General features: G+C 33.9%; 2 protein-coding genes and 1 long non-coding RNA gene across 5 annotated transcripts; 2 read left to right on the top strand and 1 right to left on the bottom strand.

Moving 5' to 3' along the window:
- Positions 1-126: 126 nt before the first annotated feature.
- Positions 127-10,019, top strand: Cds (CDP-diacylglycerol synthase). Its single transcript, XM_071714313.1, has 10 exons — positions 127-267; positions 3,104-3,228; positions 3,310-3,406; positions 3,505-3,681; positions 4,351-4,553; positions 4,632-4,788; positions 4,866-5,018; positions 5,093-5,224; positions 5,316-5,450; positions 5,591-10,019. Exons 1-10 carry the CDS (start codon positions 187-189, stop codon positions 5,672-5,674), a joined length of 1,344 nt encoding a protein of 447 aa, XP_071570414.1. The 5' UTR covers positions 127-186; the 3' UTR covers positions 5,675-10,019.
- Positions 10,020-13,909: 3,890 nt separating this feature from the next.
- On the top strand, positions 13,910-15,727 carry LOC139777110 (probable ATP-dependent RNA helicase DHX37). The gene is made up of 5 exons (XM_071714316.1): positions 13,910-14,189; positions 14,266-14,467; positions 14,531-14,742; positions 14,822-14,919; positions 15,575-15,727. Exons 3-5 carry the CDS (start codon positions 14,540-14,542, stop codon positions 15,652-15,654), a joined length of 381 nt encoding a protein of 126 aa, XP_071570417.1. The 5' UTR covers positions 13,910-14,189; positions 14,266-14,467; positions 14,531-14,539; the 3' UTR covers positions 15,655-15,727.
- Positions 14,926-17,022, bottom strand: LOC139777113 (uncharacterized). Of its 3 annotated transcripts, XR_011719273.1 has the most exons (4): positions 16,569-16,992; positions 16,272-16,413; positions 15,595-15,646; positions 14,926-15,418 (listed from the first exon to the last, which is right to left on the bottom strand). It is a non-coding gene; the product is annotated as an uncharacterized lncRNA (long non-coding RNA). The 3 variants fall into 3 exon arrangements; XR_011719272.1 differs by having other exon boundaries at positions 14,926-15,405; positions 15,595-16,413; positions 16,569-17,022; XR_011719271.1 differs by having other exon boundaries at positions 15,595-16,413; positions 16,569-17,021.
- Between the last annotated feature and the right edge of the window lie 10,850 nt (positions 17,023-27,872).

Genomic DNA, 27,872 nt, shown 5'->3' with positions numbered 1-27,872 from the left:
TGAAATCTGACTCCCCGAAATATGTAAATACGCGGTCGCGTGCGCGCGCTCACGTATCGTCGGCGTTCGATTCTCGTTCGAGTTTCACGTGTCTTTCCGCCGCGTCGCGTATCGCGGGGCTGACAATAGTGACAATCCACTTAATCGCGACTCTACCTTGGTGTTCGCGGCCGCCGCGTCAAGCCGATGTCGGAGGTGCGCAAGAGAACGACTGTCGGCGACGCAACGTCGTCGGCGGCAGCGTCGCGGGACGTCAGCGATGATCAGGTAAATTGACGAGATTCCTATCCTTCCATCGTTCTTTTTTTTTCCGTGTCGCGAACATTCCGAAGGGAATTCTAGCGTCCACAGGTGTCGATTTTTACGCGACCGCCGTTCAACGGCTATCGATCTGCGCTGTTGGCGCGACGTACGGGCAGTTATTTGTTGACACGTATTTGACAGCTACTACTAACACATCGTGCGTGGTTTCCGATGCCGCGCTACGGATACGGATAAGTCTGTACGTGTCACGGATATGTAACGCATACACGAACGCATCCTCGGTATTCGCGCGTACGCACACACGCGGGTGCGCAACTGCGCACGCGAAGCAAATAATAATGCATCTTTCCCGGTTGGGTGGGAGACCGGGGGGGGGGGGGTGTTTTGGGGTAGATCAGCTGCCCGAGACAAGCGAGAGATATAGGTAACGGCGCCGACGATTTCTCGTTGAAGAACGAAGTCGAGCTTTGGATCACACGAGGTTCGCATGACTGCGTCCCGAGGGGGTGACGGGAGAAATGAGAGAGAAAACCTTTAACCTTTAACGCGCCTACTTGCCACACTCGTTCTTTCGTCCTTCCTTCGTCCCCCCCTGGGTCTCGACGATCGTGACGTTTGCGCGACGATTTTTTAATTAGATAATGTATCCTCGCGTGTTTTTACGATGCATTTTAATTGCCGCGAATATTTAATTTCCACGTAACACGATACTGTTCTATCCTGTGATTCCATTTTATTTCATTCCATTCTTCATTTCGATATTAGGGGAATTTACAACAAATGTGCATATTTGTATATGTGAAAATAATAGGTATAGATATTTATGTAATATGTCTGTGATTTTAACGAGAATATTTGGCGTTTACACGATAAAATATAATTTACATCTACGTGTTTACAATGTAAACTGTGTTTAACGTGTCATCTATGTAAATAATGAATAATCCATATCTATAATTCATCGAACATTTTATATTCGAATCAGAAATACTGGAAATTTATGTTTTGGTTGTCATTGTATTTTTAGTGCTATTAGGTATTTAGTAAATTTAGTTTGAGCACAATTTTCAAGATGCTATGAAAAATTAATAAATGGTTTTAAAAATTCTAATTTTATAGCTGTGATAAAAAAAATAAATATTTCTACGTATTATGTGTGTTGCAATGGTGAACTAACAAGCAATACTGCCTTTTGTCGTTTAAAGGCTCATAGGTCACAGCATACATCATAATATTTCTATATTTAGTCTCATGTCTTATATTCAGAATTGTACCGTACATTTCAAGATTACATCTACATGGATTGTTTACATATTGTTCACGTTATGTTTGCACAAACCTTTTTCATTAAACAAGCTAATGTAAATTATTATAAATTGAGAGATTGATTGACTAATTTATATTAATTTTTCTTAACTGTATTTTTGCAAATAGTCCTTCAAAAATAAAAAGTAGTTTTAGACTAGATCATTCGATGCGTTTCGGTTATAATTTATTAACTGTACAATGACATATAAGAGTTACACATGATACTATAAAAACTATGTTATTAACGCTGACCTCCCTGTGAGCTTTTAAATGATGAAGCAGTATTGCTTAATTCACGGTTTGCAACACACAATGGTGTTTTTTTTTAAGGTATAAAACCATTATTAATTTTTTATAGAATCCTAAAAGTTGTGCCCAAACTAAGTAATAGCACTGTAAATAAAATTGCAAACAAAATATTAACTTCCGATATTTTTGACGAAATACGAATTTCCGATAATTTAATTAGAGATTATTCATTGTTTACACATATGAGTCATCTCAGGCCACGTTCCGTAACGCGCATATGCGCGCATTTTCTATATAGTAAACATTACATATACTATAGATAAATGCGCGCATATGCACGTTACAGAACACAGGGTTGGTGAGATCTTTGGTTGACCAAACTGGTCCAACCTCCTTAAGCATAGTTCACATTGTATACATGTAGATATATAGATTATTATATTTAAAGCGTGAAGGCCTCCGCACAATGAAAAATATAAGGAACAAGGAACAGATATTAGCGATTAGGACTAAAGAATCAAGAATAAAGTTGGATGCACGATGAAAAATACAGGCAACAGAAACAGGGAATAACACAGGCAATAGATTTTTAACCTATCGGAAGCCGTGTATTAATGCTACACCAGCTTTATTCCTGATTTCTTATTTCTAATCACTAATATCTGTTCCTTGTTCCTTATATTTGTCATTGTGCAGGGGCCTTAAAAATCCAATTCTTCTTATATGTTATAATGTACTGTTAATAAATAACTAAAATGCATTTAATCTAATTTACTAAAACTTTTTATTCTTGTAATATTGTTTGCAAAATTACAGTTCAAAGAAGTCAATTAATTATTTAATCAATCATTTAATTTATAATAATTTACATTATTTATAATGAAAAAAATTCGTGTAAACATAACGTAAAAAATGCATGTAGAGTAATCTTGAAATTTATAGCAATCCTGGTTTTAACTCTGGTTTGCATACTCTGAATTATGCTATGCTCAGAATTATGAAATAAAATATTACTACCATCTATACTTTTTTACTTTTGAATATATGTATCTTTGACTATCTTCTATAGTTATTAATTTAGATGCGAAAGGATTAATACTCCTAAAATAAAATATCTACAAGTGTTTTCTTATAAATATCTATTATAATAAATACTTGGGATGTTTATTAGTATATTTAAATATATATTTAATGATACATATTTAATTAGATGTGTGTATGTGTTAACACACGGTTTAACGTTCAGTAATTTACGTTAATAACTTTTTTTACTTCCTCTCAGAAAGAAGATGTTGAATCTGAAGACGATGCAAAATTGGAGGTGGAGGACTTGGCGAAAACTCTACCTCAAGGAACTGACCATACCCCGCACATTTTAAGTTCCATTCTTTCCGGTCTTCCAGATCGGTAAATATTATTCTTCATTTGAAGTGTGTAATTACTTTATTTTAATTCTATATGAACTTCTAATGCTGTGATCTCTTGCAGTTGGCGAAATTGGATAATTAGAACTATTTTCACTTGGTTTATGATAGCCGGGTTTTGTCTCATTATTTATGGGGGTCCGTTGGCATTGATGATTACAGTAAGTTTGCTTCTAAATATTTATACAATTAAGTAATACGATGTATCTTTGTATTTGTGCGTGTGTAAAAGATTAATATTTTATATCTTTTTTTATAGACGTTGATTGTGCAAGTAAAATGCTTCGAAGAGATTATTAATATTGGATACGCTGTATATAGAATCCATGGTCTACCATGGTTCAGATCTTTATCGTGGTATTTTTTGATTACCTCGAATTACTTTTTCTACGGGGAAAATTTAATGGACTATTTTGCAGTGGTGATTAATCGAACGGTAAGTGTTACCTTTTCCAATCTGAGTCGTGAACTTTATAAAAAGAAAATATTGATCCTTGTGTGTGCAAAGTCGTATAATTCATACAAGTTACGTGCTCATATAAATTTTGCTACTTGTAATGTTTTTAGAAAGAAAAAAAACCATTTGTAAAACGCATCATAGCGTTAGTTTAAATCAATAGCAAAGCCTTAACAAGCCTTATCTCAATACTTTTGTTATGGCTTCATCATTCTGTGAGGCTTTCTTATTAAAGTTATTTAATATAGAAATAATAGAGTGGAGAAAATAATATTAAGAATACTTGGTTAAATTAGTATACATGTTATGGTCAAAGCCCGAAACGCGGGCAGTTCTAGGATTGACTAATTAATTCTGCCGAACAACCAAGCGTCTTGGTCAAAGTCTGTAGTAACTTGCTGATATGTGTGTATAGACAGTATACACAAATAGGCGGGAGAGGGGCTCCGCCTGCGGCGGAACCCTTGCATAAAAAACTAATTCCAAACCTATTCCTAAACTGCTTTAACCAAGACGCTTGGTCGTTCTGCAGGATTGACCAGTCAATCCTAGGAATGCCGCATTTCGGGCTTTGATCATAATATACATATCATATACGCAAGCAACATATATGATGCAAATAATAATTTTATTCCTTATTGTCTTTAGGGATATCTACGTGTGCTTGTTACATACCACCGATTTATCTCATTCTGTCTTTATATCGTTGGCTTTGTATGGTTTGTACTCTCCCTCGTGAAAAAATATTATATGAAGCAATTCTCCCTATTTGCTTGGACGCATGTCGCGTTACTTATTGTCGTGACACAGAGCTATCTCATCATCCAGAATATATTTGAAGGATTGATATGGTATGTATATTACCTATCAAAATGATACATTGTATAAAATATACTCATTTACTTATTTTATCAATTATGTTAATTTAGGTTCATCGTACCTGTCAGTATGATTGTCATAAACGATGTGATGGCATACATGTTTGGCTTCTTTTTTGGACGAACACCATTAATAAAATTGTCCCCGAAGAAGACTTGGGAGGGCTTTATCGGTGGCGGTATTTCAACTGTCATACTTGGATTACTGGTAACGTGTTTTATGTAAATATATAATCAATGGAAGTAAAATCGATGATTGTGTACTAATGTAGTACTGTTGTTTAGATGTCCTACGTTATGTGTCAGTACCGCTATTTCGTCTGTCCTATCGAGTACAGCGAAGCTCTGGGAAGAATGACTATGGATTGTGAACCGTCGAGCTTGTTCCAACCACAAGAATATACTTTGCCAAGTAGTTTTCAAGTGATATCAAGAATGGTAACGTATCTTTGTATATAGAATGTTTTAATCGTATACTGTATGAATACTCAATTATTTTTTAATATGTGCAGTTAAATGGAAAATCTACCTTGACGGTGTATCCATTTATGCTACATTCGTTGTCGTTGTCAATATTCAGCTCTGTAATTGGTCCATTTGGAGGATTCTTTGCTAGCGGATTCAAACGAGCGTTCAAGATTAAGGTAATTTAGTATTATGTCACTTGACTTATAAATTTGTACATTATTATATTTTATTTTACACAATTATTATTTTCTTTTTATGACTTTGCAGGACTTCGGTGATGTAATCCCTGGCCATGGTGGAATAATGGATAGATTTGATTGTCAGTATTTAATGGCAACATTCGTGAATGTCTATATTTCTTCATTTATTCATACTGCATCACCTCAAAAGCTATTACAGCAGGTAAAATAATAGAGAACATTGTAATTGTATAATTGTTTATAGTATAAGAACGAATTTTGACAATATTAATTTTTTCTTTGCATTATAAATTAATATGACAAGAAATAAGTAAACATAATTTTTTATATCTTCCGATATAGGTTTACAGCCTGAAGCCAGAACAACAGTTGCAACTTTTCCAAACGCTAAGAGATTCGTTGGAAAATAGGGGTATGCTAAATTAATATTTTAAATAAAATTAATATTTTTTAAGTTGAAATATGTATTTAATAGCAAAACTGCTGCAGGGATTATTTTTACCTATTAGAAGATATTAGAAAAGATTTTCCGTCTTTTCTAATATTTCAGCAGATGTTATACACAGATGACAATGCAAATAATTATAATGATTTGTTAAACTGTGACGAGATGAAGTTTATTTTGTAATTTGTAGACTTGTAAAGGTCATATCATAACGTGATGGGACTATCTAATTGAAAATAATGTAGCCAGAGATGAAAATATTTCTTCCTAATCTCATTTTTCATTTTATTTTTTATTTTATTTTTTTTATAAAAGGTGATAAATAAAAAAAAAGTCTTCTTTAATATATTCTGTCCTCTATGAATTTCTTATTATTAAGAACTCATTTATTTTTATATACCGGAACTATGATATACAAGTTACTGAAGTAAAAATTTATAATATGTACGGTTGGGAATAGAAAGGTTGTCCGGTTGAGTTTCGGAATGCATCCTATTTATATTTAATATCCAGCTACCATGTCAGCAATTACCAATTTTTTCAACATTTCAATATATTTGACATCTTGTTTGTCTACTCGTATAATGAATTACTGCGCAAGCTACGTGCATTAGTGCTTATTCACTTCCAAATAGGACAACCTTTCTGTCCCAACTGTACCACTGTGATTAATCTGGTTTAAAAGTAATCAGTTGGATGGATCTATCATAGTTTCAACTATTTTCGTGCATTCCACATTAGATAATCGAATTTCTGTCGAATGCGATAGTTTATATTAAACTACGGCATTGTTGGAAATATGAGATATTTTTGTCTAAAAAGATGAACCAAAGAAAGTCTCATTATGAAGATCCTGTGTTATACATAGCAGCATTTATGCAAAATTTTCTCCATTTTCTGAAATGCCTGCTTATCGTTTTTGATTGAATATTACAAGATACAGACCAAGAGAACCAAATGCTAATTTTATGTAATTTATTCTATTTAAACGAGATATCTTTACTTATAATAAGCAGATCTCAGTAGTTTCTATTTGTAATCGCATTGTTATAGTTGCATTTAAAATTCCGTATGAAACGAATCTCGTTTGTACATATACATTATATGTTTGTTCTTTTATGTAGAATTGATGTAAAAATCTTAACAATTCTATGAATAATCTTTGTTTCGATGAAAGGCATCCTTTTTGTTAAAATTATAATGTTGATTGCTATGTATAAGTAAAAATACCCTACCGTAATTGTATGTTACGTGTACGTACTGTCGTTAATGTTGGGTAAACGGTTCTACTTAGGAGTTTAGCATTATGCTTTCTTCTTTTTATATCATATTCATTTAGTAAAATAAAAGATTATCTCTAGAGTCTTTATTTCCATGTTGCATTTTAATAAAGTTATTTGTATTGTATACGATTATTATTGTTTTTACTATCATCGAAATATACGCGAGCACCTAAAAACTTTGAATGGAAGGTGTTGGATAATGACGCAGAATCCGTTTTTAGAAAAATTTTCAACAATCATATATTTGAACATTATTTTCAATTACACATAAAAATTCTAATTTGGCTTTCAAATCGAAGTCTCGGAAAATCTGAAAAATTCTGAAAATTTCGCATACCTAGGAAATCTTAGAAGTATTTGGATATCTGAAATGTTTAAAATTCTTAAAAATATAATTATTATCTGTATAAAATAAGAGAGTAGATAAAAATAATAATACGAAGTGTTATAAAAGAAAAATATATATTTTCAAGATTTTGTGACTTTCGAAAATCTTTCGGTTTTGTACGGCATCCGAAATGATTCTTTGTCATGTCATGAAATGATTCATTGTCACGAACGATCCGATGTGTCCCGAATCCGTCAAACACGTACGTCGGATATCGCATTTAAGTACAGATCTCAAAACTTTCCTGCCGTAAATATATATATATAAGCACCCGTATATTTCGTATAAAACAATGCAAAACGTCTTGCCAGTTGACAAAAACTTGCTACCTTTATATGAAATTGCTTGATATATGTGAGCCGTGTGGAATGCATAAATTATTTAGCCAGTGTTACGGTGATTGTAGTACTTACGTTATGTCCATAATGCTAAACTTCGAAACATTATTGCGACCTATATATATATATAGTATATCCCAGCAAACACAGAATGACTGCTACGTAATACAGGAGAAACGTAATGGATATTATATATTTTCAATATTGAGCACTTACTTATCTCGTTTTATAACTGCGATATAAGTCTGTTTTAAAACTGTTATATTGCTGTTATTTATTGGTTACAACAGCAACATAACTTAAATATATTATGTTATGTAACAACTATACTTATTTGTATTACTATTCTGTACAATTTGTTATATGCAAATGTCGGATTATCGCCGTTAGATGGCAGCCTTTCTCATACATAAAATATGATAAACAGTGGTATAAAAACTGTATATAAATCACGGTACAGCAAAACTTGTATCAGTTGTATTGTGCACACTTTGGGATTGACAGTATATAATTACTGTCATCAATAGCAATTTTTTCCATTGAAATATAATTTATAGTAATATAGGAATAAAGAGTAATAATTGATCAATAACCATTCATTTTTTTTGTAACATAACATTTTTGTTACATAGCTGCAAGTTCGTATAAGTGGGAAATTATAACTAACATCTACATTTCGTATAACTTACACGTTATATTACGTGTTACATTTCGGTATATTAGGACTATGTAACTGTTATATATCGGTGTTTGCTGGGTATATAGTATATATATATATATATATAACACAACATAGTGAGAAAGATTATACATAAAAATAATTATTCAGGCAAAATCAATCTCTATTTATTAATCGCATTTTCCACTAGCTGGAAAAATAGAATGAGAAAATTGATAAATGGAAATGGATCTGTCTACCACGTTTGTATTAGTGTAGTGAACAATTCTGTGGTGTATTATACAATTGATAAAAAATATGGTTCTATAATTATCTAATTTGCCTTACCGTGCAATATTGTGGAAACATCTAAGCGAACACTAATTGAGAAACAATCTTAGGAATGAAATCTTTTCGACAGATATTAGTTAGAAATTACTTTATTGTGCTCCCAATTAGTTCCGATATTGTCCTACAATTGTGCCAATCGTGCTTGATAAATATAGATTTCTTACGTAAATTATATGCGCTGAATTGATATGGCACAATCAAAACTAGCTTTCCGTAATTAGATCAATATAAATTATGTACGATACAATATTATGCGGTACATACTGCTAAAGTATGCTCAGATCTAATTATTGTTATTGTTTTGAAATGTTGAATGAATTGCGCTTAATTCAACAGACGTACAAACATTTCTATCGATTCATGCAATCAATTCATTTCTATCACTTCGCACTTCGATTTTAATTTTAGTGTCGCTGTTGCCGTATAACGATAAATATTGTGGCATCAATTCTTCGTTCAATATTTCAAGGCTATTTCAATTAAGGTTTGAGCAAATCTCAAAAAGAGAATCCGAGAGAAAATTTGTCATGTAATTATACAATTATATATAAAATACGTCCATATATGTTTTCTTTCTCTTGTATAATCTCTGTTCGTAAATACAAGAAAAATAATAAGAATTAAAAAAATTATTTTTGCATTAATTTTTTTTCTTTTTTTTCTTTTTTACAAGAAAGTTAAGTTTGAAGACATGAGAAAAAATTGCCTACATATAATATAATTATACATATATATATAGATATAGATCTATATATATATATAGATCTATAAATGTAATAATCGTATATAAAATATTATATACAGATTATTATATAATCTAATTGCAATTTTATATATTGTAAAAAAAACCGATGCAAAAGTTTTTTTAAAATGATTTTTTAATTATTCTTATATATACGAACAGATTGTATAAGAAAAAGAAAAAAAATTTACATGAACAAATTTTATACATAATTATATATGAACTTTTTTTCCTAGGAATATACATGTCTAATTAAAAACATTGAGTTTGTAAATGCCTTTTTATTTCTAAACGTTTTCTATAGCGAAAAACTTACGAGGCATTAGAGAGATATAATGATAAATGGATCAAACATATATTATATATACATGTATATTTATTTAATAGAAAATATAAGAGAAAAAGTATATATAAATGTATAGATGGAAGTTACTCGAAGAAATGTGTTACAAATTATATACAATTTTAAATTCGAGATAACTTGAGTTTTAATATATGATGATATATTTATGTAGCGATAAAAAAATAAAATCCTGAAAGATTAACGCTGTTATAATAAAACACAATCGTTTTATTATACATTTCACCGTTCCGCTATTACACAAATAGCCCAGTCGATAGAGACATTTAAATGGAATTAATTTCGGGAAGCGATTTTTTTTTGACTGTTTCGGAGGGTCATGGGTAGTCTAAAACCGGATTTTCGGGATTCTAACCCTGCAGCGTTAGCCGCCATTTTGATTAGAAGGGTGATTTTGTAAATATCTCGCTTATTTTCAACTTTAGAATAAAAGTGATAATAACCAAACTTGTAGAAAATTTAATACTCTACAATTTTTGTTCTTATCATTTTTCACCTAGGATTGATATTTTGGGTCTTAGACTCGAAAGTGGGGGGGTAAAATTTTTATTTTTTTTTTATTTTTTGAATTTACTTGGTATAATGAAAAACATCTTTTCCACACCACCACGGGGGTAGAGTTTATGGCGCGTTTATTCAAAAAATAAAAAAAATGAAAAAATTCACTCCCCACTTTCGAGTCTAACAAGGGAACGGTCGGGGGTGTCCGAGACCGATTTGGATGCGCTTTGGATATGTTGTTGAGCATCAAAAAATATTAGACTCGTATTTTTTTTTTGCGGCTTATCTCGACGTTTATTGGTCGAAAAAACCCGATTTAGAACCTACCCGATTTGGATGCGCTTTGAATATGTTGTTGAGCATCAAAAAACATTAGACACGTGTTTTTTTTTGCGGCTATCTCGACGTTTAGGGGTTGAAACAACCCCTCGAAAATAACGGATTTTATAGTTTTTAGCGAATATCTTCGAAAATATAAGGCGTATGAAAAAAAGTTTGGTACAAAAGGTTTATGGCTTTTTGTGCTCTTTACAATGGCGTAATCAGATTTTTCAAATTTGTCACATTTTTTAATTTAACCCCACCCCCACCTATTATTTTTGCCAAATATAACAATTTTTTCAACGCAAATTTAAGAGCGTCAAATGCCAAATACATCCATGTGTATTTTTATTATGATACCATTATTAGATTTTTGGCAAGACGAGATGATATGTGGTATAGGCGTCGCGCTGTAAGTAGGTGTTGCGTTATTTCTGTTCAAGTTGCGCCGTACGCTTAAAAATTTCCATTTCAACTCCGGGATGACCGAAAGCGCTGATGCGAAGGCCAGCGCAAGGCTATTTCGAGAGTCCTGGACTAGCAACGGAATGTCGACTCCGACATTATAAATACCGCCGAATTGTATCGGGCGGGCAGTCGCAAATTGGAAAGAGACGGTATCAAACCTAACAAAGACCACTCCATTAATTATAAAGTGCGTATTTATTTATATAATTAAAGTTCGAGACAAATATTTAATTTTAATATTTTTCAGAATGAAGTTTAATCCATACAATGTAATAATGCTACTTTCTGCAACTTTCACTGCTTTCAACTATTCACCAAGTCCGACAACTTCGGAGGAAGAAGAAGTAAAAGAAAACATTGAACGTATACTGCTTGACATACAAAACCAAGAATTTGACGTAGAAGAGGAAGAAACTTTAGGTTTTTATGATATATATGAGATTCCAGAACCGGAAAGAGTTGATTTATTTGAGGAAGATGATGGTAAAGTATATCTTCCGGAAGAAGTTACTTGCAGCTCTGTTGAGGCAACAATATCAAGTGACTATAAAAGGCAAGCTGTGGAATACTGGAGGAGTGGTAAAACAAGGGGAAGATCGCTTGAAGGAGTTAAACGAAGGTACAAAAAAGTTACATCAATACGACAACTAGCACGATGGGAGAGCCAAATTAGTGAAGGTGGTAGTAGAATCGGTCGGTTGTCCCGGAGTTATAATTGGGATAGTGTATTATTGTAGCGGTTAATGTGACGCACGTTCAAATTTGCGACTGCCCGCTCGATCTTACAATTCGGCGGTGGTATTTATAATATCGGAGTCTACATTCCGTTGCTAGTCCAGGACTCTCGAAATAGCCTTGCGCTGGCCTTCGCATCAGCGCTTTCGGTCATCCCGGAGTTGAAATGGAAATTTTTAAGCGTACGGCGCAACTTGAACAGAAATAACGCAACACCTACCTACAGCGCGACGCCTATACCACATATCATCTCGTCTTGCCAAAAATCTAATAATGGTATCATAATAAAAATACACATGGATGTATTTGGCATTTGACGCTCTTAAATTTGCGTTGGAAAAATTGTTATATTTGGCAAAAATAATAGGTGGGGGTGGGGTTAAATTAAAAAATGTGACAAATTTGAAAAATCTGATTACGCCATTGTAAAGAGCACAAAAAGCCATAAACCTTTTGTACCAAACTTTTTTTCATACGCCTTATATTTTCGAAGATATTCGCTAAAAACTATAAAATCCGTTATTTTCGAAAGGTTGTTTCAACCCCTAAACGTCGAGATACGCCGCAAAAAAAAAACACGTGTCTAATGTTTTTTGATGCTCAACAACATATTCAAAGCGCATCCAAATCGGGTAGGTTCTAAATCGGGTTTTTTCGACCAATAAACGTCGAGATAAGCCGCAAAAAAAAAATACGAGTCTAATATTTTTTGATGCTCAACAACATATCCAAAGCGCATCCAAATCGGTCTCGGACACCCCCGACCGTTCCCTTGTAAGACCCAAAATATCGATCCTAGATGAAAAATGATAAGGACCAAAATTGTAGAGTATTAAATTTTCTACAAGTTTGGTTATTACCACTTTCATTCTAAAGTTGAAAATAAGCGAGATATTTACAAAATCACCCTTCTAATCAAAATGGCGGCTAACGCTCCAGGGTTAGAATCCCGAAAATCCGGTTTTAGACTACCCATGACCCTCCAAAACAGTCAAAAAAAAAATCGTTTCCCGGAATTAATTCCATTTCAGCGGCTTTTTCGGGCTCTATCGACTGGGCTAAAAATTATTTTATTTCGTTGCCATCTATATTACATTATTATGTTACAATCGAATTCCTCTATCTAAGATTATTAAGCGTTTTCTTTATTTTCTCGATCTTTTTTATGCATATCGGTTCATAATCATAAATGTAAATAGTAAAAAAAGAAAAAATTTTGAAAAGAATAGAGATTTTAGAACAGAGTTTAGAGTTTAAAATTCTTCGTTTTTCTTCTTCTTTCTCTATTTCTCGGAAGCTAATTGGCTGTTACGTCGTGAGCTGTCGTCATTCCCCTAACGTTACCATGCTGTACAGATCTAGGATTAGGCTTATCATCGATAAATATTAAATCTCCTTTCCATTATATTCCTTTTGAATTTCGTTTGTTCTTAGTTTCCTCTTTCTCTTCATTCGTAGCATTTCACTTCTAGATGATGCTACAGAGGATTAAGACAGTCAATGTTTGTTCAAAATTATTCAAAATAACAATTCAAAAATAAGATATATCTTGCGCAGGAATGATTTAACGACTAATAAATTTTTATTCTTACCTGGTTTCGACTTCTGTTCACTTGTAAAATTTGTTTTATTTGGCGAGGACTCGACAATCTTGGAACTCTGAACCTTTAAGCCCGTGTCACACTACGTATCTCGCGGACGCGGATCGGATTGGGATTACGGATCGCGGATCGGAATTCAGCCAATCACAGATGAGCTGCTCGTCTACGATTGGCTAGATTACGATCCGTCTCAATCCGATCTCGATCCGCGTCCGCGATACGTGGTGGTCGTTTGGTGGTCTTTGGTAGTCTAGTCCGATCGTTTGGTGGTTAGTCGTTTTCCTGTAAAATAAAAATAAAATTTTGGTTGTGAAGTTAGCTGGACAATTCCCTAAGAGCACAGTTGACGGAAAGTCGACGGTAAGTCGACTTTTATCAGTCGACTTCTAGTCGACTTCTAAAAATGGCGGAAAGTCGACTAAAAGTCGACTTCTAAATAGTCGACTTCTAAAAATGGCGGAAAGTCGACTAAAAGTCGACTTCTAAATAGTCGACTTATAAAAAGACGGAAAACAGTCAAGCGGCGCGTCATGCATCATCAATATGGCGGCGAATCTCGAGGAGGCTGGAGGACCAGATGAGTGGACCAGAGTTTACGCGAGTGCGAGGAATACGTGCCGCGAGACAGGACACGATAAGACGCCAGATAGTTCTTGCAGGTATGGCGGATCAAGTCGCGAGAAAGGTTTTGCCCGACGAGGTAAAAGAGGATCAGGATAAGGCCAAGTGGAAACATGCTTACAGGTTAGGTATGGTGTGTTATTAATTATCATCGATAATTAAGACCTATTGAATGCGACCTCTCCATTCTGTATCATCTTTCAGAACACCAGAAATGAAGGAACCTGTGTTCATGCATTCTTCGTGCGTTCTACGGAAAATCAGTCCGGAATAGGTGGTTTATAAAGAGGTGTACGAAACGAATAAGATGTACATGCGAGGTGTCACGATGATAGAACCCGAATGATTGCCGAAATTCGCCCATGCTATGCCATCTTAGTGAACCATTGGTTGATCCACCGCCAAGGTATTTTTATCACAATTGTTGCTTTATAATGTTTTTCCTACTTATTTATAAAGATATTTATAGATATAATCAATGAACCGGAAAGATCATTTGCCGCGTGTCTGGTACATTCGGAAAGGCCGAATGGGCACTACCATCGATGGATATAGAGCATCCGTGGACGGTGTCAAGTGGTTAGCGTATTTCTTCTTGGAGGGTCAAGTGTGCCCTAAGCTGAAACGATTTGTCCCGTCGCTGCTGACGACACCTGGGAGCATCACCAAGTCATGGGCCAGGTAAATCGTTATTCTATCTCCTTTTGATTTCACGTTGATTCATCGAATAGATTACATCAATTCAATACGATTTTTTCAGGTTGATACCACGCACTCAAGCAATAGTACAAACGCTGCAGTCGCAGGGAGTCGTGTCCAAACACAAACTGCTAGAAATCTGGGGTTCGGATAAAAAATGTGAGATTTTAATTTATAAAATAATATTTAGATATTATCATAGACTTCTATACAATACTAGACCGCTGACAGACATCTCGCCCGTGATGCTTGCCGCCATGTTGATTTTAGTCAAGATATGCTATACTACTATTCTATACAAGTGGTTTTATACAAGATTTCTATACAATAGTCTGGCATATACAGAATGTCCAAAAGAAAGGGTTTAATACTACAGGAGTAGTGGTTCGATTTCGACATCCAAGTACGCTACACGTCGAACGCATGACTTACAAACTTATTGATAACATGTACCAATATTTAACACAAAAACATTCGCCTGCTTCGTTATGTACTGTAATAACGAATGCAGATAAACGCACATCATGAGCAACTGAACACCCGATAGTGACTTATTGTTAATTCAATATGGCCGCACCCTTCACTAACACTTGCACCTTGCACTCGCATCAGCTTTTCGGCAGTGCGTCCATAGATGTTAGTGGTCTAGTATAAAAGTCTGTGGATATTATATATTTATAATAATATATATATATATATATATATATATAATATTATTATATATTTACAACATTATGATAATAATATGATATATATTTATATAGCTAATTTTGCATATTGTTTCGCGATTAACGCTGGAATGTTTTAATTTTAGTTCTGTTATTGTCAGCTTACCAGAAGTGGCTGCCGGAATCCGCGCACGCAGAAGTGGCACAGATATGGCCGCCTTTGTAATTAAGAATAAAACATTAGGATTGTAATTATACAGTTTTTTAGATAATTAAATTATTTTATATATGAAAAAAAATCGAAATGCATCAGTTTTAGCCCTCCAGCAAGGGGTCGATTGTGTATCTTGAAATAATGAGGTAAAAATTACAAAAGTGAGAAAATTCATTAGCGTATCTACGATTTTATTTATCAAAATCTAATCAAATCTGTTAACTTTTGTTATTTTTACCTTGTTTCAAGATACACAATCGACCTCCAGACGTACGCGGCGGTTTATTTTATCGACTTTAAAAGTTGGCGGGAAGTCGACTCTTCGTCATGACGGGAAGTCGACTTTTCATCATGACGGGAAGTCGACTTTAAGTCGGTGGTTTTTGCGACATTCGCCGACTTCAAGTCGACTTCAAGTCGACTTTCGTCCTTAAAAATGTCGACTTCTCTGCCAAGTCAGTTTCGGTAGATTATTTTTTCGCTTGTCAAGGCCGGTTGTCTACCCCCTTAAATATTATTATTATACATATATCAAGAGACACGGTAGTGTCTCGCGCCAAGTATACGCGGAGTGAGACCGACCGTGACTCTTTTACGCGACGCAACGGGTTGCGAGTACTCGAGTATACCTATCCGTGGACTCATAACAAAATTTGTATCAACAGATACTGAAAGACCATTTAAGCATTCGTGATCTATCTCATTTTCTTCATCAGGGATAAGATTTTTGGCACCACACACTCCGCAGGAATACTGCTGAATTTCGTCTTCCTAAACAATTACCGACATTTTATTATTTTTTTAATTTTATCTTTATTTTGTTTTTTAATTTATAAATTAAATAAACTAATAAGGTTTACTGGCAAGTATACATAATTTATTACTGCAGTATTTATTACTCTTTACAGATTTACTTTTTTACTTACGCTTGTCCTTTCCATATTTTTTATATTTTTTTATATATTTTTTATATTCTATATTTTTTTATATTTTATATTTTATATTTTATATTTTTCAATACTTTTTTATTACTCTTATTATTTTATAACCTTTACTACAAAATTGCGTCTTATATGTCTATGTTATACGATAACGCCGATGACGGCGACCATGATTACATGATATCGGCGACCATGGTTACACGTTGTCGGCGATCATCTTACACGACGTAGGCGGCTACGATATACGATGTCGGCGACTCCGATATATGATGTCGCCTACATCTCGACATGAGTGAAAACGCACCTTCACTCTATCCCGGAAAATGATTGACCACCAAACGTTTTAATGACGATATTTGTGACCACCAAACGATTTCGCGTCGAATGAGCCCTATCAAAGTCAATTTGGGTGATAAATATAATTTTTCCGACTAATGGCACAGAGTATGATACGTCCGGCATTATTCGCATACGTTTTTTTCTATTTTTTAGGAAAATGATTGGCCACCAAACGTTTTAATTACGATATTCGTGACCACCAAACGATTCCGCGTCAAATGAGCCGTATCAAAGTCAATTTGATTGATAAATATAATTTATCAAGCTAATGTCACAGAGTCATACGACCAATGGCGTGAGCATACGGTTTTTTCTATTTTTTAGGAAAACGATTGACCACCAAACGTTTTAATAACGATATTCGTGACCACCAAACGATTCCGCGTCAAATGAGCCCTATCAAAGTCAATTTAGGTGATAAATATAATCTTTTATGAAAAAGTACACTCAACTTTGATGGTTAACACCCAAATTGAGAGTTAACACTCAAAGGGTACCCCACGGTAAGATAGGCAAAATGCCACTGTCAATGAAACGGAAAAATTACTTTGGATTTGCATAAGTACACTAAAAAAAGAATTTTCTACGATTTTTCCGACCATCCATCCCCCCTCCTTTTCCTAGTGGCACCAAAAAACCGCTTTTTTCGAAAATTATTTTTTTTCTCCGGTTCCTTCATGTTAAAAATTTTGAAAAAATTTGAGAATATAGCTTATAAAAAGTACTTAGCACACAATTTTTTTAGGCGCGTTGAATACCTAACCTAAAAAAATAAAATAAATATTTGAATCAATTTTTTTCTAATTTCTTTGATAGTTGCAGGTCTAATTACTCTAGAAAATTGTATATTTTAGTGTTCTACATGTATTAGAATTTTTTCAGATTTTTCGGAATGGTGGGCCGTACTCAAAAATGCGAAAAACCTTATTTTTAGCCACTTTTGGACCTTTTATGGTCCTCAAATGATTGATAGTGCCTTAACTGACTCTAAAATAAACATAATATATTACTTTTGGATATATGTTGTCAATATTTGATACATTCCGATACGTCTCATATGTTTTTGAGCATGAAATCAGTCATAACTCAACGAGAAAACCCTACTTTTTGTATAAAAGTGCCTATTTTTCGTCGATTTCTGGATTTTTGGTTATTTTATCTAAGTTTTTTTTGCATATGATTGGTAAATGTGAATATAAATATAATAAAAAATTGTACCTTTTATACATATATTTCAAAGAAATCGTTCATTTATTCAAATATATACATTTTCATGAAAAAAAAATTAATTTTTATGATTCCATGATCGTCTCTTTAATCCTCCTCGTCACTATCTTCCTCAATTACTGGTGTTACTTCTTCGAAGTCAAACAATGTTGTAAGTATCTCAGCTGGTCGAATAATCCTTGACAAGTATCTTGCATGAGACAGGTAATAGTTATTTGTGTAACAAGTGCGGGAAGTTGAAAATTGGACACGGTTGCGGGGTGGACGCACGAGCCGAAGGCGAGTGCGATCACCCGCACGCGTGTCCAATTTTCAACCCGCACGTGTTACACACACTATTTTATATCACACGTGCGTGGAAAGTGGCCCATTACGCGCGTGTTTTTTGTGCGACAAATAGCCAATTCCACACATCCACTCGAAACAGTGCGGTAATGAGATATTACTGTTTCGATCGAATTTGTTACAAATCTTATTTACAATATCAACCTGATAGTGTGGGACTCAACGGTGTCAGACGTTATTGCTGTAACTGCGCTAATGGTAACAGAACTATAGGGTGTTGCTCGCATATAGCCGCCATAGTTTTTTACCTGTCTCATGCAAGATACTTGTCAAGGATTATTCGACCAGCTGAGATACTTACAGCATTGTTTGACTTCGAAGAAGTAACACCAGTAATTGAGGAAGATAGTGACGAGGAGGATTAAAGAGACGATCATGGAATCATAAAAATTAATTTTTTTTCATGAAAATGTATATATTTGAATAAATGAACGATTTCTTTGAAATATATGTATAAGAGGTACAATTTTTTTTATTATATTTATATTTACATTTACCAATCATATGCAAAAAAAACTTAGATATTGGGTGTACAACTTAGTTCGGTCCGTTTTCAAAAGATGGCTCTAGGTGCTATAAATGGTTGACGGCGACAACTGATTTTTGCTGTATCGTGAAGTGTCAACATCTGTCGACCATATATTGTTTACAAGCCTTTGAGTTTTGCACAACAAGTTTAATTTTTACTGCGTTGAAAATGTCGAGTTTCGTTCCAAATAAGCACCATTTGCGGGAAGTTTTGATTTTCTGTTTCAATTGGAAGAAAAGTGCAGCTGAAGCGCATCGAATGCTTGTGGAAGTGTATGGTGAATCTGCACCATCGGATAAATCTTGCAGAGAATGGTTTCGACGATTTAAAAATGGTGATTTTAGTGTTGAAGACAAAGAGCGTTCGGGTCAACCGAAAAAGTTTGAAGATGAAGAATTAAAAACATTACTCGATCAAGATTCGTGTCAAACGCAAGAAGAGCTCGCAAAAACATTGGAAGTTACTCAACAAGCTATTTCGAAACGACTCAAAGCCGCGAGATACATCCAAAAGCAAGGAAATTGGGTCTCATATGAATTGAAACCGAGAGATATCGAACGACGATTTTGCATGTCCGAAATGTTGCTTGAACGGTACAAAAAGAAGTCTTTTCTGCATCGAATCATTACCGGGGACGAAAAATGGATTCACTACGACAACCCGAAACGCAAAAAATCGTATGTACAGCCCGGCCAACCGGGAACATCAACGCCGAAGCCGAATATCCATGGTGCCAAGGTAATGCTCTGTATTTGGTGGGATCAGAAGGGTGTGATCCACTATGAGCTGCTAAAACCTGGTCAAACCATCACGGGAGACTTCTACAGGCAACAATTGATCCGTTTAAAGCGAGCTATAGCCGAAAAACGTCGAGAATATGTGACCAGACACGAATCCATAATCTTTCACCATGATAACGCTCGGCCTCATGTTGCTGTTCCGGTTAAAAACTATTTGGAAAATATTGGATGGGAAGTTCTGGCTCACCCGCCTTATAGCCCAGACTTGCCCCTTCCGACTAACATTTGTTTCGATCGATGCAGAACGCTTTGACTGGAATACGCTTCACTTCAGAACAGGGTATCAAAAATTGGCTCGATTCATTCTTGGCTTCAAAAGATGAACGCTTCTTCCGCGACGGAATCCATAAATTGCCAGAAAGATGGGAAAAAGTAGTGGCTAGCGATGGACAGTACTTGAATAAGGTATTAATTCATATAATCATTCAAATAAATGCGTTTTTCAAGCAAAAAACGGACCGAATTAAGTTGTACACAGTAAAAATAACCAAAAATCCAGAAATCGACGAAAAATAGGCACTTTTATACAAAAAGTAGGGTTTTCTCGTTGAGTTATGACTGATTTCATGCTCAAAAACATATGAGACGTATCGGAATGTATCAAATATTGACAACATATATCCAAAAGTAATATATTATGTTTATTTTAGAGTCAGTTAAGGCACTATCAATCATTTGAGGACCATAAAAGACCCAAAAGTGGCTGAAAATGGGGTTTTTCGCATTTTTGAGTACGGCCCACCATTCCGAAAATCTGAAAAAATTCTAATACATGTAGAACACTAAAATATACAATTTTCTAGAGTAATTAGACCTGCAACTATCAAAGAAATTAGAAAAAAAATTGATTCAAATATTTATTTTATTTTTTAGGTTAGGTATTCAACGCGCCTAAAGCTAAAAAAAATTGTGTGCTAAGTACTTTTTATAAGCTATATTCTCAAATTTTTTCAAAATTTTTAACATGAAGGAACCGGAGAAAAAAAATAATTTTCGAAAAAAGCGGTTTTTTGGTGCCACTAGGAAAAGGAGGGGGGATGGATGGTTGGAAAAATCGTAGAAAATTCTTTTTTTAGTGAACTTATGCAAATCCAAAGTCATTTTTCCGTTTCATTGACAGTGGCATTTTGCCTATCTTACCGTGGGGTAGGGGAGACCGGGGCTAAAAGGTCAACGGGGTTAAAGCGTCAAATCAAATATCTCGGAACCTGTATATTGTGCGAACTCGCTATTAACATTGTAAACGCTGCTTATGGTACCCATGTGACCAACGGAGTTTCGGCAGGTTACCTGCCGTGTTATGATTTTTACGAGGGCAAACGTGTTTTCGGAAGGTGAAAGTGAAATTTTCTGCGCATGGAAATTTTGTAATATCTGCAATAATATTTGCTCTCCAAATCTCGAGGTACGTGATTATAAAGAGTAATGCATGCTGAACACGAATCCAGTGTAGTTTTTTCATTATCGTTGATGTCTAATATTTCGTGGGCGATCAAACCTGAAACTTGTGTTTGGGGCTAATCAGTCAGTAAACACCCGGGGCTGGTCAGTCACTGTGGCGCGCCGGGCGCACGACTTCAGCTCACGGCGATTTCAGGTTAATTTTCCCTCGAGCGTGATTCTGTCTTCCCTTGCACGTGCGTCAGTTTGTATAGGAGGGAAATGGTACGCACGTATCGTCGCAAAACGGGTGTTTTGGCCGACCGAAAAGATGGCGGACCGTTGTTTTTGAGATCGCTCGCGCTCACGGCACGTCGGCGAGGTACGGCGAGGCACGGCACGGCTCTGAGATCCCGCGATTTCCGCGCGAGAGTTGACATGCCGCGCGCGCGGTAGATCGTCGTTGTTGGTCGTTGTGTCAGTGACAGTCGCGCGTGCGCATCGTCCAGCGTTCGCCGCATCGTCTCGGCGTCATTGGCCTAGTTTACACCGTGCGACCTGATTGCGACCTGACCTATGCCCTGACCTAAAATAGGCTTCTAAACAAAACGTTTACACCATGTAGACCTATGATACTTTTGGTCGAATATAGATAAAAATCCAGTATCCAGTATTTATTGGTACACTCTCTGCACTTTAGGCGATCTTTAGGTCACCTGCGTTTACACGCGTTACGTCATGTGGCCTAATTTAGGTCAGGTCACGCGAAAAAGAGACCTGACCCAAGCGAGGTCGCAACTGTTTACATCGTCGCGACCTATCGTGTTTGGGTTGAATATAAGGTATAGGTCGCGGCCTAAACGCACGGTGTAAACTAGGCCATTGTCGCCGGCGTTGTAGTGGTGGTGGTGTCGGTGGTGGTCATCGTCGTCGTCGTCGTCGTCGTCGTCGTCGTCGTCGTCGGCGCGTCGAGGAATCGGCGCGAGGACGCCGTCGAGTCGGTAAAATGGTCGCGCTCCACCGCGAGCTTTTCTAACCCCCCCTGTCGCTATTTATCGCTCCCCCGCGAGAAACGCGGTTTGGTTAGGTTGCTTGAGGGTCCGCGCTGATCCTATGGCACCGGAACGCCGTCACGCGTGTTCCCCGTGGTTGCCCGCGTTGACAATATGACGTGCCGTTGGGGAGTTTACGATTTGGTTAACCTCTGTATTCACGTGCTTAAATTGTTTTATGGAATAGGTTAAACAATTATTTTTTAATAATGTTTTGCATAAAAATGTTAAATAAATTTTTATATTTTTCTCTTAAAAAACAATTATTAAAATGTATCCTATCATTTTTCCGGATTAGATGTACGTATATGTATTGAAAATACAGTGTGACTGATTAGCCCCGGGGGGGTGACGCTTAAACCCCGGCATTTTTGAGATTTCAATTTTTCCACCGTTGTCGTTTTTGCTCTATACCGGTTAAACAAAGCGACGTAGATAAAAATTTCCTATATAAATTTTGTAGCTAAAGGTTCACTCTTTACAGTGGTATACCACATTTAACTAAAATTATTTATTTTCTTGTTAAAAATCGGCACCGAAAAAAAACTGACCTTTTAGCCCCGGTCTCCCCTACCCTTTGGGCGTAAGTTTAGTGTTTGTCAAGGGGATCCTGCAGCCGTATGATTTACCGACATTATCGTTTTTCAATGGATCTTTTAATTGGCTTTATAGAATTGCAAAAATCTTTTACAGAATTAAAGTCCGCACAAAAATCTAGGGTAACAAACGCGATTTTATATCAAAAACACCAAAAAATTAAAAATATTACTTATTTGGGCACATACAGCTGTCACCTGACGACAATATTTGCTTAAAACAAAAATTCTGCAGTTTATACATACATAATGTTTATCATCTGCCCTTGGGAAAACATGTAGGAATAATATCGTGCAAGTAGAAGTAAGATTCAATGCGTATAAAAAAAGATCCATCGAAAAATTATTTTAGTAATGCAAATACGGATGCAGAATGACAAGAAGAGCAGCAACAGTAGTTGCCGAATCTTGCGAGAGATGGCGAGCAATCAAACAAGGACAGATGTCATTTCGTTAGACAAAGACAGATATAGGGAAAACAAAATTAGAAAGGTTGACATTATCGACATCGAGGAAGTTCGCCTGTCACTGCAGGATCCCCTTATAGGCCAGTCAGTAAAGACACTAAAATTCGAAAATTTATCTTTAATTACAAAAGTTTTCAAATTTTGATGGAATATTGGGTGAGTTGAAATAACAATAAATCTCATTTTGCAACCATCTCCGAGGTCCGGAACATGTTAAACATTGCAAAAACATGTTAATTTATTATAACTTTGCGAAAAAAATTGCAAAAGTCCTGCAAACTTAAAGCAATGTCTATTGTAATATTTTCCACAATGTGTTAGATTTGCAACCTATTTCGAGACGCGCAACATTGAAATTTATTGTAAAATAACGTTTTTATTTATAACTTGGAGGAAAAAATTGCAAAAGTGCTGCAAACCGATAGAATAACTTTTACAACTGCCCCGAACAGTTGTGCCAATTTGCAACCTTCTATGTTGCACGCAATATATATTTTTTAAATCAATGATGGAACAATTGTTTATTTGGTCGTAATTTTGCCAAAAAAATTGCAAAAGTTTTGCAAATTGGTTGCAAACGTTGAGATTATTTTTCGTCACAAGCTGTTAAGTTTGCAACCTCAGACAAGGTCTGCAACAGTGAAAAATTAGCAACAATTATTATTTTGCACTTTTTACAAGCGTGAAAAAATTGCAAAAGTTTTGCAAATTTTACGGAGTGCTTCAAATGTCTTCCCTTATCCAAATATAAATTTGCAACCCTCTACTAGTTACGCAAATTATTGCAACTTATTAATGACTAATTTTGTGTTACAAAATTAATACAAAAGTGTTGCAAATCCAGGGAAACAAATTAAAAATACATTTACACATAATGTCGAATTTGTAACCTCCTACTTGTCACGCAAAATATTCAAATCATGCTCAATACTACGAGGCCCCGATGGTTGCTTCGCACCTGTGTATGAGGCTTTAGTTTTCTATGTTGTTGTGGTGCGTGACACACAATAGAAAAGTACGCGGACTGTTCTTATTATTTCTCCTATTTTAACGGTACACATTTTCGGCTTATTTTCTGACCTTTCTTGTTGTTTCTTATTCACGTAAGAAAACGTTACACGAGCAGCATCGTTTGACAGCATCGTGCTTATAAATTAATTATGGAAAACGAAAATGTTTGTTTTATTTGCGGTAATGATTTACAAAGTGGAGCTATTGACGACGTTAAAGAAAAAGGTATCAGTTAAGCAAATGAAAATTTCTTAAATCTATAAGACATTACGAAATAATTTTAAACTTAAAATATACTAATGTACCTTCAAAAAATATTTTGCGTTAAATATATTTAAAAATCATTATAGGTATCAGTTCTTTAATTAATAGTAGTGAAAAAAGACAGGACGGGAAGGCAGCTCTTATTGTCGGACTGAAAAATGTGAGAGTGCTTCAGAAATTTAGAGAAATTTACCCTGAGAATGCGGAGATGAACGTTTCTGACCATCCTGGACCTTCTGGCAGTAAGAGACGAAAACTCTCATAACTATAGTGATTTTTATGTTATGCTCGAAATTTTATTTTAACTACACTGAAAAAAAAATTTGTTTATATTAAGTAAATATATTTATTTTAGTATTATTTCCTTGATTTAAAGAAATATTTTGTAACTTTATAAAGAATTTATTCTAAGCTTACAAATATTTATTTAAATATTAGAAATATTTGTTTAACATTTTATTTTTTTGTTTTTAAGTATACAAATTTTTAATTTAAATATTATTTTCTCAAAAACAGCAATTCATTTTTTAACATGAAAAAGATTGCCTTTTTTAATATTAATAAAACAAGTTAAATAAATATTTTATTAAATTTACGAACTAAATTTCTTAATTTAAAAAAATTAGATACTTTGCTTTACTAAACATGCAATTATATTAAAATAAATAAATGAAAGCTTAATTGAAGGAATAAGTTATTTTAAATAAAATAATGACTTACCTGAATATATTTAATTATTTTTTTCAAATAAGTAAATAACTTACTTGCACGTGAAATAAATATATTTTTAATGCAGACAAATAATTATAAAAATTTGTAATAATAAAAAATATAAAAATATATTTTCTTCAATGAAAGAAATAAAAGTATTATGATTTTAGTAACTAATTTTCTTCAAATAAAATTTTTAATTTAAATAATATTTTCTCAAAAACAGTAATTTATTTTTTAACATGAAAAAGATTGCCTTTTTAAATATTAATATCATAAATTAAATAAATATTTTATTAAATTTACGAACTGAATTTCTTTATTTGAAAAAATAGATACTTTGGTTTACTAAACATGCAATTATATTAAAATAAATAAATCAAAGCTTAATGGAAAGAATAAGTTATTTCAAATAAAATAATGACTTATCTGAATATATTTAATTGTTTTTTCAAATAAGTAAATAAATTACTTGCATGTAAATTAATCATATTTTTAATGCAGACAAATAATTATAAAAATCTGTAATAATAAAAATATATTTTGTTACTTTGACTGAGTCTCTTTATTTAAAAATATATTTTGTTACTGCAGATTTATAAATTAACTTTCTTATTATACGGAAAAAAATAATTTACTTAAAAAAATTATATCGTTTTTCAAATTTAGTAAATACACGCAGAAAATTTTTCGCGCGGCGAGAGGGTTCGGCTCGCGCCCGCTACGCGGCGCATCGCCAGTATACTTTTGCGTAAGTAAGATTCAACATCGACCCCTATATCTAGGGCAGCTCGGCAGAGTTTCTACAGCGTTCTCAAGTTCGCTCGTGGCGGACAGCTGACCGCCACAGCTTATAACAGCAACTTATGTTTTTGCCATGACTGCAACAGACGTCTCGTTCTTTGTCCATCAGCCATTATTTTGAAAACATATTTTCTTTTTTTGAAAAATGAGTTTTTTTATTTGAAAATATATTTTGTTACTGTAGATTTATAAATTAATTTTGTTATTATAGAGAAAAAAATAATTTACTTAAAAAATAATATCGTTTTTCAAATTTAATAAACATGGTTTCCATTTAAAAATGAATTTTTTTATTTTAAAAATATATTTTCTTTTTTTGAAAAATAAGTTTTTTTATTTGAAAATATATTTTGTTATTGAAGGTTTATAAAATGTATTGCTTATTTAATTTAACTAACAATTTACTTAAAACAAAAAATTACTTCTTTAACTTTAGTAATGATTTTTTTGTTCAAAATAGCAGTTTTTTGGTTTAAAAATATATTTTCTTATTACTACTGTAAAAATCAAACCTTTTGATTCATTAAAAAAAAAGATTTACTTATTTTAAAAATTTGCATATTTATTTGAAAAACAAAATTTCTTTTATTTTGTAATGCGTTTTATAGTTTAAAATATTAGTTATTCAATTGAAGTATATACTTTTTGTTTAATAAATAACATTTACTTACTTTAAAGAAATAATTTTTCTACATTAATAAATGTTTTTTTTCTTTCTAAAAATACAAATGTTTCAAATTATAAAAATAATTTTCTTGCAAATAGTCAAAACAATGGTTTTCTTAATTCAAATTTAATTTTCTTGAATCTAGCAATTTTTTTTTCAGTGTACAATAAAACAATTGCATAGTACTTTTAGTTACAGATTGTTGCATTTCGGAAAACTTAGGACTCGAGAGTGTCTTGTTCCCTTTTTCAATTCTGCAAAAATCGTAAAGTAGTTGTATTTTGAATAAAGAAATCATCATTTTCCTAACTCTTCAAAACTTTCTAAATGTAACAATCGTCGGAGTCAAAATATTGTATTCGATCTCCCTAACTCACATTCCATCAATAAATACTCAGTACATTAATACAATCATCGAAAAGTAAAGAAAAATATATTTGATTTGAATATTTTGCGTGACAGATAGAAGGTTGCAAATTCGAGAAAATACATTATGTGTAAATGTATTTTTAATTTGTTTCCCTGAATTTGCAACACTTTTGCATTAATTTTGTAACACAAAATTAGTCATTAATAAGTTGCAATAATTTGCGTAACTAGTAGAGGGTTGCAAATTTATATTCGGATAGGGGAAGACATTTGAAGCACTCCGTAAAATTTGCAAAACTTTTGCAATTTTTTTACGCTTGTAAAAAGTGCAAAATGATAATTGTTACTAATTTTTCAAGGTTGCGGACCTTGTCCGAGGTTGCAAACTTAACAGCTTGTGACAAAAAATAATCTCAACGTTTGCAACCAATTTGCAAAACTTTTGCAATTTTTTTGGCAAAATTACGACTAAATAAACAACTGCTCCATCATTGATTTAAAAAAAAATATGTTGCGTGTAACATAGAAGGTTGCAAATTGGTACAGCTGTTCGGGGCAGTTGTAAAAGTTATTCTATCGGTTTGCAGCACTTTTGCAATTTTTTCCTCCAAGTTACAAACAAAAACGTTATTTTATAAAAAATTTCAATGTTCCGCGCCTCGAAATAGGTTGCAAATCTAATACATTGCGGAAAATATTACAATAGACATTGCTTTAAGTTTGCAGGA

The sequence above is a fragment of the Temnothorax nylanderi genome, unplaced genomic scaffold, assembly GCF_030848795.1.
Source record: "Temnothorax nylanderi isolate EJ_2023f unplaced genomic scaffold, tnyl_v1.0 TNYL_tig0139_pilon, whole genome shotgun sequence".
In the NCBI taxonomy this organism is placed as follows: domain Eukaryota; kingdom Metazoa; phylum Arthropoda; class Insecta; order Hymenoptera; family Formicidae; genus Temnothorax; species Temnothorax nylanderi.
The sequence above is the reverse complement of the archived record's forward strand: the minus strand, read 5'-3'. Positions and strand labels throughout refer to the sequence as shown.